At 40.8% G+C, this 17,230-nt stretch overlaps 1 protein-coding gene across 2 annotated transcripts in view; it reads right to left on the bottom strand.

The window, feature by feature from the left end:
• nkd1 (NKD inhibitor of WNT signaling pathway 1) overlaps positions 1–17,230 on the bottom strand; it is a 106,846-nt gene that overhangs the window by 32,567 nt on the left and 57,049 nt on the right. For both annotated transcript variants that reach the window (XM_078210869.1, XM_078210870.1), the window contains exon 4: positions 15,640–15,697. In XM_078210869.1, the coding sequence (XP_078066995.1) occupies positions 15,640–15,697 (58 nt within the window). The remainder of the gene's footprint in view (positions 1–15,639; positions 15,698–17,230) is intronic.

The following is a 17,230-nucleotide window of genomic DNA, read 5'->3' as shown; positions in this document are numbered from 1 at the left end:
CAGTAGATTTGACACTTCATATGTGAAAAGCTCATCCAATAGTAAAATTTAAAACACTGTAAATCTCCAGCAGACATGGCCAGAACACAACTATCACAAAGCCAGGTAAATGCATCTCTGGACCTACAAGTGAAAGTTTCTAATTGCACGGACTGCAGTCAAGGTAAACAGTAAAGATCCACTTTCCGCATAGCGATAGCTGCCTGCTCATAATTCAGAGGGTATACTCTCCCGCAACTCATTGCAAGATTGGTTGAATGAATTTACAATTAGATTCCAAGCCACATTTTGGATGTCACACCGTTAACATGAGAAATGAAGGGACAATAGCAGGGTGTGTCATGTGCGTCAGTTTAATACCATCTCAAAAATCCTGACACCAAATATAAAGTAAGAGTTTTAACAACACCAGGTTACTCTTACTGTGTTTACCCCAGTCCAACGCTGGCATTGCCACATCATGACCAAATATAAAGTCACATTAGGAAATTCCCTTTTCCACATTTCCCCATCCCGTCCCACCCCAGCCGAGGACATTTTGGGATGTAATTTGACACGCACCTTATTACCTCAGACAAGGAGCTAATCTTCGTGTGACACCTAACAGGTTGAACCAGCAGGCAAATTTAGTCACAGCTCAGCACTATCCCATTCTCAACAGACAAACATACATGCAATTGAATAGCGATCAGGAGCAGATACACTGGTCGACTCCCACCTTCTCTAGCCCAGCGACGTGGATTAGGAAGATGCGTATTTAAAGAGACATATTGATCTTGCTCAGAAAATAACACACGATGAGTCAAAAACCTTTTCCCGTTTCATTTTTAAACTCCACGCATCTTCATTCACCCGAAACATACACCTTGAAAAAGGTAGTCTTGCCACCATGATTATTCAAAAGAATAATTAAAATGTGATCAGCTTTGATGGTCCATCAATTCAAAAGTCAAGTGAATGTCAGAATTATTAACAGAAATGCTTTGAGTCTTACTGAGCCCATCAACAATTTACTTTAATAACTGAAGCTGAAGCACACTTACTTAATAATGATTCACTCATTTCCCAATCAACATCCTTGGTTAAAGTAGATTGCTGATTCAGATATTAGCATGTATTTAAAGAGTTCTTGTCAAACCCAGCAGGCCTCTGGCTCAAGGACAGTGATATATCCGGTGAGGAATCCATACAGATTAACATTTTAGCACTGGTTTCCCTGCTCGTCCACAGGACGGAACAGGGCAGTACAGGAGTTAACATGATGGTGTTGTGCACAGCAATTCTGGCCAGTACATGGGTTTCAGAGCTAATCATTTGACCATATCCTCTCTTGCTGAGGTACGTCACCTAAAGCCGACCCAGAGACAGTGCAGTCTGTTTCTCTGCTTTATACTGGAGTACACAGATATTGGCGGAACGATGGCACAGTGGTTAGCACTGCTGCCTCACAGCGCCAGGGACCCGGGTTCAATTCCTGGCTTGGGTCACTGTCTGTGTGGAGTTTGCACATTCTCCCTGTGTCTGCGTGGGTTTCCTTTGGGTGCTCTGGTTTCCTCCCACATTCCAAAGATGTGCGGGTTAGGTTGATTGGCCATGCTAAATTAACCCTGGCATCAGGGAGATTAGCAGGGTAAAAATTAGGGGTTGTGGGAATAGGGCCTGAGTGGGATTGTGGTCGGTGCAGACTTGATGGGCCAAATGACCTCCTTCTGCACTGTAGGGATTGTGCAGATAGGTTGAGCTGTTAAAGTTGGAAGGTAATAACGCTGGTTCCAGATTGTCTGTAATCTCTCAATCAGCAGTTAGCTCACCTGGTTTGGGTGAACGTGGCTTTGTTTGTGGAAAACTCTGGAACTAACGCTACTTCTATTTCTCTGTACACAAGACTCAACTGGCCTAGTCTGGCTGGTGCCCAGGTGGTGAAGTCACTGTCATGTAATGTCAGTCATGTTCCTTTGGGAAGTAAAGCCCAGGAAACTTCTGCCCTCCCCTGATCTTGATTGGTCTCAACAAACACTCAGTCCTCACATCCTGTTTCTTGCTCTTGTTTTGTATAATTGGGCTATATTTTGATTTCCTGCAGCTCAGCAGAATCCTGGTTGTCCTGGCATATCTGGAGCTTTTCTGATACTATCCGAGCTCATGTAATCTGGCAATATCATCAGCGAATTGTGTGAGCCTCAATTCATTGTTTTAACTATTCATAAGTCACCAACACAGGGAAGTATAGGAATGAGGTACAAACCCAGCCCCATGCAACGAAACACAATGGAGCTGTGTGTCAGCAAATTTGATAACTTGTGAGGTGGCGTATTAGTCATTGTGACTGTTTCTGTCGAAAACCTGTTCCCAAGCTATCGAATAGTTTATGGGTGGTTAACTGGCTGTTTCATATCACTGAGCACTGTTTATGAATACCTTTTCCATCTGTTCTTGAAGCGATGCGTTGAGGGTGTCACTAGGCCTCTCACCAGAGGTCCGCTTCATCGAAACTGCTGCTACATCCATTAATGCATCAATCAGCTGTTTACTGCTTACTTGGCAGGTAACTGGGGATGAAACCCTGCTGGATGCAGCCTGAAGTCAGCTAGACAGCTGCTTAAGAGTCCTGGTTTAGTGTGATTGTCACCAGGCAGTGAAATCTAGTGTGAAGAGGACTCTCCCACAACTCCCCTAACCACAGCTGGTGTTACATGGTGAGATCAAGCACGTTGTGAGACTTAAAGCTGCTGATGTGATAAGTGTCCTCAGCCACAGCATTATGAAATCCCCAGTTATGTCCAGTAGCTCCTTGCTTGCAGTGTTAATAGTCTAGCCTTCCAACACTGAATGTTTTACATTGAATATCCCAGGATTAGCATGTGCTTTCCAAATCGGAGCATTTTCCTGAATAGGTGTCGCAATGGAGAAGTCCCTGATGAACAACAGACAGTCCAACAAACCTTGCCAACTGGAACGATTCCAGGTAAACATGAGCACAGCTTAATATAAGTGAAGTCTAGTCCTGGTCCTGATTTAACCACCAATTTGAATTATTCCTGGTGGTCTATAAAAGCAGTATCTGCCTGGGAAAGGCTAACAGTACTTTAATGAAAAGCCTCTAATAATTCAATCATTATAGAAACACTTGAATTAACATAATAGTCATTACTTATTTTCTATGAATAATTTATCGGAAAGAATTCATGTCTATTATGCAAAACATTAAAAAAAAATACTTTTGGTAAGCTGCCAACAAACTGAACAGTTTTGTCAGATGAAAGCTGTGGCTGATGAATTAGGCACACCCTTAATTTAATAGATATCCAAGGGCAATCCTTGGCTTGCAAGACTAATAAATGCTCTGGTGACTAACTGTGGTAAAGTTTTAGTTAATTTCATGGTGTATAGCCTTGAGGTGCCAGTGCAAAATCTTGATCATTGATCCTTGGTATTAGCAGTTGTTCCTATACAAAATTTGCAGCTATAAAGTCATAACTTCAATACATTTCATTAAATTTACCACAACTTCTATTCCACACTTGGAATAACACAGATTGCTTTTCCCATACAGCCAATTACCAATATTGGCCCCTCGCTGCTTTGCTAGCTTCTTACCACCAAAACGGTCATCTTTACAGCTCTTAATCTCCATTTTCCATTCTCATAAATCAACACAATTAACAATAACTTGCATTTATATAGCATCTTTAATGTAGTAAAATGTGCCAAGCTGCGTGACATTCAATCTGGTGATCCTTCGATCATTTCCTGAGATTGCAAACCCGAGTGGGGTAGAATACAAGCTCCATTCACCCTACTGAGGTATCCACAGTCCAAAGATGTGCAGGTTAGGTGGATTGGCCATGCTAAATTGCCCCTTGGTGACCAAGGATAGATAGGTTGGGTGGACTGGCCATGGTGGATGCGTGGGGTTGCGGGGATGGGGCAGAGGGTGGTGGGTTTGCTCTTTCAAAGAGTCGGTGCAGACTTGATGGGCTGAGTGACCTCCTTCTGCACTGTTGGGATTCTATGAAAATGCAATATAGAATTTTCCACAATGGCTCCCAAAAAAGCCTTTACATTTTTTTTGAAACAAAAAGCAGTCTTAGAAGTATGATTGCTTTTGTAGTCAACATCACAGATATGTTGACTTGTGATACTTGGTAGATGTGTAGGCAACTGTACAGATGGAAGAAATTACAACAAACCCTCTTTCAAACACTATTACATTAATGTGTATAATAATTGTTACTTGCTGTCCGCTTTAATAATTCAATGGTGATTAGTATATAGAAATTACTTCAAATGAAAACTTGACAGAAAATTGCTAAATTTCACAACAGGCACCTGATGATTAAAACTCCACTTTTTGCAATGATGCATTAAACCTTTTCCCCAGGCTAGTTTTTAAAACTAGCTGTGTAATCCAGTTAATCACACAAATATGGAAATAAACCATATCCCATTTTATACTAGTTTCATTTAATCCTCACTGAAACCTTATCAAAGGAAGACAGCTACGAAAGAAAAGGAATTGCACAACAGGAGTTCAGAAATATATAGGGAGCATGAAAGTAATTAATTATATGGAAATCTGATGTTTTAAAGGCATTCTGGTTTTTCATTAGATTCCCATTGATTCGTGACTTAGGGTGCGGTTGTACTGTTGCATTGCTTGAAATGAAGAGAAGCAATGCGATACCATGCCACTTGAAGTTACACTGCATGCTGCCTACCTCTTGTCAATCCTTCTGGGCATGTTATAAACTCAGGTGGAGTCATTTTAAATGAGTTGCATAGGCAAGTGATTTCTTCCCTCACTTTAAAACCATCAAAAGTAGAGTTCTTTGCATGCATTTAAGCAAAACTCACTTGCGTCACACAATTTGATTGGGATCAAACGGAATCAACCAGTTCTCTGGTCAACAGTATAATGCACCCTCAGAGTTCGTGTGTACTCCCAGTCCACAAAATGAAATCAACACATTAATATCATCAATAAAATACACAACACTGATTTTGTTAAAAATACATTTTTAACCATTCCACTGATTTAAAAACATAGGCAATTCTATTACAAAATAAGCCTGGGATACCAGAGAAGATTGAGTAAACAAACAAATAAAAATAAATTGATAAATTTGAATAAATCTGCAAAGTAAACATAATTTTCCCAAATTGGATGCAGTCTTTCTCCAACTCAGTAATAAGCTCTTGTGCTAGCATCACACAGTCCTGTGATATGCTGTACACAGCCAGGCTTTGCATCTTGCATACATCTACAAGTCCAGTACTAAAGTGGTCTAGACTATTTATGTCCACACTATTGGATTTCATGAACTACCTATGTGTGGGGCGAGAGCTCTTCATCAGCTGAATTATTCTCCTCTCAATCATGTATCAGTTTTTAGGGGAAGTGAAATCAAATCTAGATTAGGAGGGAGGGTGCAAAGAATTTGAAAAGGGGTTAAAAAAAACCTCAAAGTTAATTCTAACTTGGTACTGTATTTCATGAATTAATTCAAACCCAAATTACTTTTTAAAAATCTGACTCTATCCAAGGTCTACAGGCGACCAGATAAGTTTTTCCATCAAGATCACTTGATGCTGTATTCGAAAAGGTTGAATTTTAGCCAAATTATAAAGATAAAATATCACTTACTGAATCCAAAATCCAATAGCAAACTTCAAGTTGGCTTGCACATGCTTCTGCCTCAAGACCAAGTCCCTTCATTACCAGTGTGGGAACTGGATTTATTGTATCCAGTGACAACAATAATGTTCAAACTTTCTTTGGTAGAATCCAGTTACAATATAAACTTACTGGGCATGTCAAAAACTCTTCATGCATATCACTAAACCAGTAGCTACAAGTTCTGTGAAACACTTTATTCAGAATGAAGCTAAATCTGGGAGTTTTTATTACCTACAAGTGTAAAAGTGTAAGGACATTGCTACCAGTTCAACTCAATTCAACTAGCCTAGTAGAAGGACTAACGTATATTATCATAGAATCCCTACAGCGCAGAAGGAGGCCATTCGGCCCATCGTGTCTGCACCGACCACAATCCCACTCACATCCTATTCCCGTAACCCTACCCTGCTAGTCCCCCTGACACTAGGGTTAATTTAGTATGGCCAATCCACCTATCCTGCATATTTTTGGAATATGGGAGGAAACTGGAGCACCCAGAGGAAACCCATGCAAATACAGGGAGAATGTGCAAACTCCACAGAGACAGTGACCCGAGGCCGGACTTGAACCTGGGTCCCTGATGCTGTGAGGCAGCAGTGCTAACCACTGTGCCACCGTGCCACCCTAATAATCCAGCGATAATACCATTGCCTCCCCATTATATTCTTGGTATTGTTAGAGTCAGACTAATACAAAATATTTACTGACCCTGCAGAGAAGTATATAAAACAGGAACTTTATTAGGCCACATTTCACATAAGGTTACACGAGGAAGAGCGAGCGAGAGCAAACAATGTGATGTTACCATCACTTCCTAGGATGATGTACACAGTACCAGATTAGCATATTAGCATACAATTAGAACTAACCCCTTATGGTGCAATGTAAAACTTGACTGAGAGAGAGCTGATTAGTTCATTATTCTTGGTTCTGATGCTGGTTTATATGGCATTGGCTTCCTGACATTACAGCAAATTTAATGAGAGTAAATGTACTAATCAGAGTTTTACCAGCTGTATCTTTGTTGATCAATTAACTGGCCAGGATTCCCCTGTTCCAGTAAAATACATAATTTCAAAAAGCAACAAAAAAGGCTAGATTTTTGTAATGGCAGCAAAATCATGCACATGTTGATCCTTCTTAACTGGTTTAAAGATCCAAGATATGTAACAAGCACTGCAGAGCTGGATCCCTCTGTAAGTTTGTACTGCCAACTATGTATTATCCTGTTTATCCCATTAGGTAGCAACTGCCAAATTAAACGCTTTATTTGGCCATATTCGCTTGAAACTCTTTGATGCTCTATTCTCATGCTAAGAAACTGCATTTTGGCTGTAGATCAGACAGAATTAAATGAAGTAACTAATTCATTAAGTTAAAATTTAAACACTGTTTTTATGTTAGCCAGAAAGGATGAACTTTGTTTTGAAGATCAAAGAAGATTTTCCCCACCCATCTCCAAAGCTAAAAGGAAATTACTCCCAGCGTGCCTTTTTGGGTTACTTAAAGCTTTGTCACATTACTGTTGTGAATTTAAATACAAGAAGAAATTAAACAAGAAAAAAAAATCAACACCATCAGGGTTTAAAAACTTTTGAATACATTAAAAACACACTTGTATTTATAAGGGTACAGTGATTGTGCCTCACTTTTGATTTGATTTACTACTGTCACATGTATTAGCATACAGTGAAAAGTATTGCTTCTTGTGCGCTACACAGACAAAGCATACCATTCATAGAGAAGGAGAGGTTGCAGATTGTAGTGTTACGGTCATGAAAGAGGTGGAATTGAGTTTTAGAAGTATAGAATGAGAATAAAAGATAGAATTAGAGGATATGCTGGGTACAGCTTGCAAGAAGTCGCCTCGCTGTGATGCCATCTTTATCTGGCTTCACACAAGCAAGCCTTGGGCATCCTGTACAGAATGTGAAGAGACCTGATCAATTTGACTCTGGAATGAAGCCCAATTATTTTACTTTAATCGTACAGACGTTAAGAGTTAAAATTCCCATTCATTTGTAGCTACAGTGGGTTCTTGTTAATGATGAATTTGAATCCTATTCCTGCGTTTGAGGGGGCATTTTAAGTGAGGATTTGCATGGACAATTTATATTGACGATACTTAATACAGTAAAATTTCTATCATCCAGCATGCACGGGGAGTTGTTACTATTGTTTAGTCAAAAATGCCAAGGGTTCTGCTTTTGCAACTGAGCCTGGCTGATCTTGTGATGGCACTGGGGCCTAACAAAACGTGTGGGAGTGTGCAAATCTAGTGAGTGGTGCTGAGGGAACATGGTGGGAGGTTGAGACAGGAGCGAAGGCAGGCCACGGATAACAACCACCAAGGAACTTCACAATGTTTAGCAGTTGTGAGAGAGTGGGACTAAAAGAGCTAGCACCAGGTCCTGAGGGATGAGCGACATCCCCAGTCAAAAAACAGACCCGACAGAAATTCCGGTTAGTAGAAAATTGCAGTTGGTAGACTGTCAAATATCACAAAGTTTAATGCAGTGATTTTAGCAAAACATACAAAACGTAAGTGTTTTGTGGGGATTATTAGGGATAGCATTGTGAAATTCAGAGTCCCACAAACCCTTAATCCAAACACTTATAATAATTATTCAAAATCATGATTTAAAATACCTTCAGAAATGTGTTCACTTTTTAACAAAAGGGTTTTGCTCAGTTATTAGAGTGTATGGTTGGCTGAAATGTATTATTCTTTCTGTAATGTAAGATCTTCAATTTGCAACATGGGCTTGTTTAAAATGTTACTGTCAATGTTATATTAAAAAAATCAAATTCTGCACAGTAACGCCATCAACCAGCTACTTAAAATTCCTCTTCAGATGAAAGTATTGCCTGCTGTTTATAGTATAAAGTTCTTGAGGCCTGCAGCTCTGGTCAGGTTCTGACCATGTGTACAGAAAGAAATTACTCTATTTAAAAACAAACAAAACTGTTACAAAGGGAATGACACCAGCCACAGAGCATGCTGTGCTCCAAAGCAGATTGTTATAATTTCAAAGACTGAGGCAGGAATTTAAGAACAGCCCCACAACTTGACTGAACTCCCAATTAGACAGCACATGTTTTGCAGTTTAAACTAAGCTGCTCTAATAAACTGGGAGCTGACACCAGTTCACATGCAGACTACTGTAAAGAGCACTTTAAAGCAAAGTTGGGTGAGCTCCACCCTGCAGAAACAGCCCAACAATTGGCTGATCATAGAGCACCACTAATGTCAGTCACGGTGGTGTGTGATTGATATGGACAGAAGTGAAAAAAAAATCTGCATAACTATTTAAGAGCAACTTAAGAAAAGCTGCAATAAGTCCCCTCTCTCTTCACCTTCCCCACTCCACACCAAATATAGATGCTGGATATACCAGGCAATAAGAGTTAAACAGTTTCTTTCCACATTATATATATTAAACCCAACACTGGGTAGGAGTCGTAACCTTTAAGCTGGGGTTTCATTGAGTCAACATCTGCTCACGTAGCTCAATCCTTTGATGTTTACTTTGTTCATTCTACAGTTCAAAAGAGCCACTGACGTACGAATTTCTCGCCAAATAAATCCTTAATTCAGGCCTCTCTGCCATGCAAGACCATAAAAAGGATGGTATTAAGCTTTTAAATAACTAATGATAAAGTTTTATTCTAGCATAATTCATTCTACAGCATGCTCTTTTATTTCAAAAAAGGGCAGCAGTTGTAGTTTCCCACTAAACGTTCGAAACCCGAGATAAGAGGAGTGTTTCTTGTGAACAAGATTTCAGTGCTGAAGTTAAGGGATTCATATCCCTTAACATAAAATATATAAGTACAATGACTATGACTGACACGTTGCCTAATTTGTGTGATTATACCAACCAGCAGGATATGTTCTCATTGGAGAATGTGTTATCTAATAACATAATCTAGAGAATAATCTGTAGCGACATCCTTTTCATTTACGAATTGTTTATTTATTAGTGTCACAATTAGGCTTACATTAACACTGCAATGAAGTTACTGTGAAAAATCCCCTAGTTGCCACACTCCAACGCCTGATCGGGTACACTGAGGGAGAATTTAGCATGGCCAATGCACTTAACCTTTGGACTGTGGGAGAAAACCGAATCACCCAGAGGAAACCCATGCAGACATGGGGAGAACGTGCAGACTCTGCACAGACAGTGACCCAAGCCGAGAATTGAACCAGGGTCCTTGGCACTGTGAGGTAGCAGTGCCAACCACTGTGCCACCATGCCGTCAATGGTTAATATAGATTCTCAATTTGAAAAAGGGTAGTTTGTATAAATCATCGATTTTAATCAGAACACAGACTTCTCATTCCAACCAGACTATTTTTCAGCTAAACTTTTATCATCTTCCTCCACCAGCTTGACAGATTCTCAAACGCACTGTGGATCAGATGTAGTGTGAGAATCGGATGGAATTTTCTGCATTATCTTGCAGTTATGCTGCAGGTACTGTCCGAGACTGGTAAACAATTTGTGCTGCTGGCTTGCAGTGGTCAAAGTCATACTCCATACTGCCAGTTGTGTATTCATCCATAGTCAGGAGAAAGCTCTGATCTGCACCTGGAGTAGTTGAAACGCACATATACAGACTTGGGATATTTTTTATTACCAAAAGAGCCAACTGTTCTTTTCACTATTTATTGACTTTAAAAGCTTTGATGATTGTGAGATTTTAAACTTTTTTTATTTTTGAAGCATTTTATTTCATACTGCTAGCTATTGTGCACAGCTGGTATGTATAAAGTTATATGCAACTACCTCCTCGAAATGGTCTCACACTTGAAGTCAAACACCAAACTCATGCCAGTTTGGCTGCAGTTGAACCACATATTCTGCATCACTGCGAAGCTCAAAAACTTTCACAGCAACACATGGCATGCAATATTACTGCCCTATTAGTTACCGTCCCATACACTATCAAATGAAGTCAGGCTGATTCTTTACAAACATTTCCTCCGACTGCATTACGCTGCCAACATCCCAGACATAGCACACAGATCCAAAGATAGAAAATTCATCAAAGTTTCAGAGGTCGATTATTTCTCAGGTTAATCCATGCTTCAGGACAAACATCAAATATAAAATACACAGAAGTCATTTTCACCCAAATGGTTTGTTTACCAAATAAAACATTTTTACTTTACAAACATTTTTACAAAAAAACCCCACGAATTCCAATGAATAATCCTCGTATATGCAATTTCATAATTCCAGAATTGTACTTCTGGCAAATGAAGTGGATCAACTTTATCTTGTGCAAGGAATAGTGGAGGTCAACTTATTTACGGCACAATCGTTTGTATATAAATTTGTCAGCAAATTAATAATACCCTCACCTGGAAAATGAACAGCGGCACTGCTGCCCCACAGCGCCAGGGACTCGGGTTTGATTCCCGTGTGGAGTCTGCACGTCTCCCCGTGTCTGGGCGGGTTTCCTCCGGGTGTTCTGGCTTCCTCCCGCAGTCTGAAAGACATGCTGGTTAGGTGCATTGGTCATGCTAAATTCCCCCTCAGTGTACCCGAACAGGCACCGGATTGTGGCGACTAGGGGATTTTCACAATAACTTCTTTGCAGTGTTAATATAAGCCTACTTGTGACATTAATAAATAACCTTAAATATTAAAACTTCAAGTAGTGTTCCTAGTTTTCTCCTGAGTTAGTGACCATGGCAGTGTTCTAAATTGTTAATAGAGTCATAGGTGATATTTTCATCATTTCACGATAATATCCTCCTTCTGTAGATGATAATTGTATCTGTTGTAGCTTGCAGTTCAATTTCGAACTGTCCCGACCTCAAATTGCTGTAGCGGTTAGCATTATTTTGACACCTAGTTTTAAAATAGCCAGACAATTTTAAGAGTTTTTTAAAAACTTATTTATTAGTGCCACAAGTCGGCTTACATTAACACTGCAATGAAGTTACTCTGAAAATCCCCTAATCATTACAGTCTGGCACCTGTTTGGGTGAACTGTTGGGAGAATTTAGCATGGCCAATGCACCCAACCAGCACATCTTTCAGACTGTGGGAGCACTCAGAGGAAGAACTTGCAGACTCCGCACAGACAGTGACCCGGGAATCGAACCCGGGTCCCTGGCACTGTGAGACAACAGTGCTAACCACTGTGAATTTGATGTAATTAGCATGACTATTCACAACTTTCCTCTAACAGAACAAATGTGCCTCGAAGTTTTCAAAATTGTAGCCTTGGTGTTTGAGTGAATGGGGTTGAAACTGATCGACAGCAGAAGTAAAATGGCTGATGAGCAAATCCCCAGCCTGTGCTATACTGCACCCCATTACGTTCCCCCCCCCCCACACCTTTCCAGCCATTGCTGCCAATCCATTATCCACCTGTTTTGCACCATTGCCATTCATCCATTTCACCCTGTATTGAATTTGCAATTGATCAACTTTGTACACTGAATTAAATCTATTCAGATTTAGAACTTCTATTCTAGCACGGATTAAATAGATTGTCCAAGTTTAATAACAGACCAAGATACAGCAAACCCTTAGGCTATATGGCAATGACGTGGCTAACTCGACCCATGCTAAGGTGCAATTACATTTCATTATTCAGATTCCTTTTTGAAATGAGTGTTAACCTTGAACAGTTTAATATTTATTCTCTTGTCCTGGGTTTTTGTCATATACACTGAAATGTTTCTCAGCTGTATTCACTCCTCACTTGAAGACCACAGAGTTCCTAATAATGCTATCGACCTTCCCAATAATAGGTTTTGGGAGAAATACAAAAAGCTATCATTAAAAGTACTGTTTGTCAACAGTTTTGGATTATTTTTAGTGTTACAGATTTTATGTTAGGATATATTGGAAGTGTTATAGTGGGTGGCTATACTTAGCAACATCATTAATGGCAGTTAGTCCTTCAGGTATGCAGAACTTGGCCTTTGCAGATGTCTCACAATCCAAACCTTTTGACTATCTCTAATCTGGGAAAATATAAAAGGAATCTCCAAACATTGATAGATGAGCCAATGGATATGTAATTCAAATGTTTATCTCAGCAATAATTAGTTGCCTTTCCCCATGTTAAAAAAAAACCATCCTGACCTTTACTGAAAGCCAGCTTTCTTCCCTTGAGATCTACAACTAATACAACCGCTCAACCCATTAAAGTCTATAATATGGATTCCGTACATTTTGGCGGAGTCTGGAAAGATCCACTAGTGGAATACTCCATCTGTCTGGCCATGTATCACCCCGAGTGTAATAGAGATGACTGGTGACAGCTGCAGAGTCTACCTACACCAGATGAACTTCAGCAAGCTGTTTGGTCAATACTTAAGTTACAATTTCAGGACCTTCAGATTAAACTTTGCAAGCCCAACAGTGGTTGCGGGCTATGCCGAAAATCTATTTTTGTTGTTGCTTAAGTTTATTTATTAGTGTCACAAGTAGGCACACATTAACACTGCAACAAAGTTTCTGTGTAAATCCCCTAGTCGCCACACTCCGAGCGCCTATCTGGGTACACTGAGGGAGAATTTAGCATGGCCAATGCAACTATCCAGCATGTCTTTCGGACTGTGGGAGGAAGCCGGAGCACCTGGAGGAATCCCACGCAGACACGGGGAGAATGTGCAGACTCCGCACAGACAGTGACCCAAGCCGGGAATCAAACCAGGGTCCCTGGCGCTGTGAGGCAGCGGTGCTAACCACCGTGCTGCCCCAGGTACTTGCTTTGAGGGTGCTTGCTTTTAGATGAGCATACACTCAGGGAAAACTAGTGCCCGGGAATGGGTGGAAGGGGATTCACGGGGCTGAGTAGCACTTCTCTATGGTCCCAGAAAATAAGCGGTTTCTCGTCACTGTCTGCACCTGCCACAGACTCAGTCAGTGACAAAAATAGAGAAAATACATTCACGTAAAGGAACAAGGAGGAAACTTATTAAAACTAAATCTTAAATAGGAAGAATAAGCACTTTTGATACTTAGGCTTCATACAGCCATTCCCAGAAGTACAAATGTCGGGGTGGTGCTTTGTTTTACAACTATTTATGTCTGTTTCCATCCAACTTTTCTCTACTCTCTCCAAATTAAATTGGAAAACGTAGGTTGCATACAAAGAGACAGTTTGCATCTGTTTACACACTTCCTCTTATATGAAATATGATACCAGTCTTTTTCCTCATATGTGCCACTGTCAATGTTTTGGCGACTTGGTCAGCATACCAGAGTTGGTTACCACAAATCAGAGAGACAGACAGTTCCTGGCTCAAACAGGTAGTGATGGCAATCTTGCCATTAAATGCTGGAAACGTGATTATGAAGAGCAACGGGTTGCTGTATTAGAGGAGGGGAGAGAAAGTATGAGAACCAGAGGTAGGGAGAGCAGAATGCATGGTGGCAGTAGGACAGAATATATGACATGGTGAGGGCGCACGGCAGTGAAAGGGGAAGCAGAACAGATGGCAGTGAATATAGGGGCAAAATGGATAGCAGTGAGGGGGAGGAGAGAAAATAAAATCAACAACAATGACAAACGGCTTAATGGATGATAACGAAGGGGTAGGAAAGCAATAGAAGCACTTTGCAATATGGTGGGGTGTGAATTAGGGAGGAGCTGGGATTGTCACTTTGGGATTGGGGAAGGTGGAAATCGTCAGCAGTAACCGAGAGAAAGTGAGGAGTGAAAGAATGAATTATAGGATACAGCGACAATATGGAGAGGGAAAGAAGACAGGGAAAGGGCACCAGCTTCAATGGGAAAGCATTGAAGATTAGCAGTCTAATTTGGTTGCAGAGTAGAAGGAAACCAGGTTGATATTGATGAAGATAGGAAGAATGTAACTGCTTGTTTTCACATATCAGCGATTTTCTTGAATGGTGAGCCTTTTTGGGGACTGAATGCACAAACTATTTAGAAGTGGTTAGTTAGCTTTTGCTCATCCAGATGAACATGTGTCCATCAGTACATTAGTACATGCAGTTCCTCTCTGCACAATAAAACTGTTTGCAAAGGTCCTTTTAATATCACAATGAAACTACAGCTCCGAACAGTAAAAGATCTGAGTGCTGAATATATTGGGGCTAAAAGCACATTAAAGTCTTCACTTCTAGATAGATTACTGTTGAAATGTTGACTCAATGATATAAAAGGTAAAGGTAACCATAGAGATACATCAATCAAAACAAAGTCATTACGATAATGAAATCCTATGCTTAGTAATACTGAACATTCAGCGCAACTTCATCAGCTTAGTAACAATGAGTGACATTGTAATGTCAAATTTAATAAACACCAATCGCATTCGCTCAATCGTTAACAAAATGCAAATTCATTTAGACAGCTGTCAATACCACTTAATAGCTAACAGACTAAGACAATACTCTTGAGGAATTGAAGTAAAATAGTCTTACAAAAGTGTTTACTGCAGAGTCTCTTACTTAATGCTTTCTAAATTGAAGAAAACAGTATCATATAGAAATAGAATTTATTCCTTGTGCATTATTGAATTAGACGTGTAACCAGGATATTGGTGTTTATAATCATTATTATGGTTATGTTGTAGGAAAATACATGTTCAATAATGGAGCAGACGATAGAGATGAGGACTGAGTTGATAGCACAGAGTTTCAGTTTAGCCCAAGTTCCTTTACCAGCAGTGACCTAAAGGACTGCCTTACAGTGTTAATCACTGTGAAACAGAATGCGTACCATTGCCCCTAACAAAGACATCCTCGGTATATCAATCCTTCTACCTATTTCAACTTTCCTGCAAAGTAAATCATGAGAAGAAATTGCAACTCTCTGCACCAGCTCTGAAAAGTTTGTGAATTAACTGCAGCATTCAGAGCACTTGAAGCAGGCAGCAACCAACCAAATAGCTGGGTGTGCAATGCAATACAAGCATGGAAAAAAAACTAGAACTACTTCTTCTTACAAAGTGCAGTAGTTACCTTCTAAAGGATAATGTTCTTCATTATATCCTTCTCTGCTAAATTCACCAGCCGATCCCTGCAAGACAAAACCCAGAGTTACCTTCATTATGAATTTTTTTTAAATAGAGAGGTTTTCTTTAAAGCAAGCGTATCCAACCTCTTTCCACCGGGGCTACATTTCAATTTTTCTCAGACTCTTGGGAGGCTCTGGGGGTGGGTGGTGTGGGTGGGCAATGAGCAAATTTTTGGAAGGATAAAGTTTGGCACAATATTAAACATGAATTTAAAACTGAAGCTGGCGTTTGAAAAGAAACAACTTGCTGAGCAAATAAAATGACATAACAATAAATCGATGATTTAAGAACTGAGTAATAAAGACGACCATTAAAAAGCATGAGAGCGTGTGTGTCCAGCTCACCCCCAGTCAGGGTGTTCAGTTACTCACCCTCACCAACTGTGAGAGGGGGTGAGACTGCCTATTGGTTTCTAGGAGCTGAGGGTGATTAAAAACCCCGAGACTGGGAGTGAGCCAGGCACACACTCCCCCATCCCCACCCCCTCCCATCCCACTCACCCATTCCCATGCACACACCCATCTCTCTCTCTCTCTCATGCACACACTCACCCCTCGCTCCTCCCCCCCCCCCCCCCCCGCCACAGACACACTCACCTCTCTCACACACAATCACATCCATCACACACATGCATACCCATCTCTTTATGACACATATATACTCACCCATATCTCTCCCACACACACACACCCTCTCCCTCCCACACACATTCACCCTCACCCCCTCTCCCACACACATTCACTCACTGACCTGGGTAGAGGTTAGGTGTGATGAGAGCAGGAGGAAGACAAGGCCCGAGGCCCTGTGGCGCCTGAATGTGGGTGCCTGTCGAGGGAGTGCAGAGAGCTAGGGGATGGTGTGGAGAACTGGAGGATTGCGAGCGGAGCCATGGGAAAACGTGGTGAGGAGAGGCCCTGCTTGATCCACAGCCTCTCTATCTCCACATACTCACAGATGCCAGTGTTCACTGCTCCTCCAATCACATGTTTGCTGCTGACAGGCTCACTGATAAGCAGGGGAGAAACAAATTGTGATTGGAGCAGCAATTCCCCGCAGAAATCTGCAAATCCACTGACCCGTTTTACTGGCATTTTCACCAAATGCTCCGGGGACCACATGGAGGGGCTTTGTAGGTTGCATTGTGGCCCGCTGATTGGACAAGTCTGTCTTAAACAGTAATGTTTAAACAGCAATCAAAAAACCGAATATTGGAGCTGCGGCAAATCTAAATATAAACAGAAAATGCTGGAAGTCAGACCAGCAAGTCAGATAACATCTGTGAAGAGAGAATGAAGTCCTACCCTGGCCAATCTCTCTCTGTAGCTCAGGCTCACTAGTCCTGGCAACATCCTGGTAAATCTTCTTTGCACTCTTTCCAGTTATCAATGTAATGAGGGGAGATACTAAACTCCTGTGAAATCATACCCCAGCCACAGTGAGCACTGTGAGAGGGTAATTGTAGTGTGGCGGGAAATCCTGTAGATAGTCAGTAATCTAAGAGAAGTAAAAAGCAGTAACATTTCTTCACTTCTCTT

This window comes from Mustelus asterias, chromosome 4 (assembly GCF_964213995.1).
Source record: "Mustelus asterias chromosome 4, sMusAst1.hap1.1, whole genome shotgun sequence".
In the NCBI taxonomy this organism is placed as follows: domain Eukaryota; kingdom Metazoa; phylum Chordata; class Chondrichthyes; order Carcharhiniformes; family Triakidae; genus Mustelus; species Mustelus asterias.
Note: the sequence above shows the minus strand (reverse complement) of the source record. Positions and strands in the feature narration are given on the sequence as shown.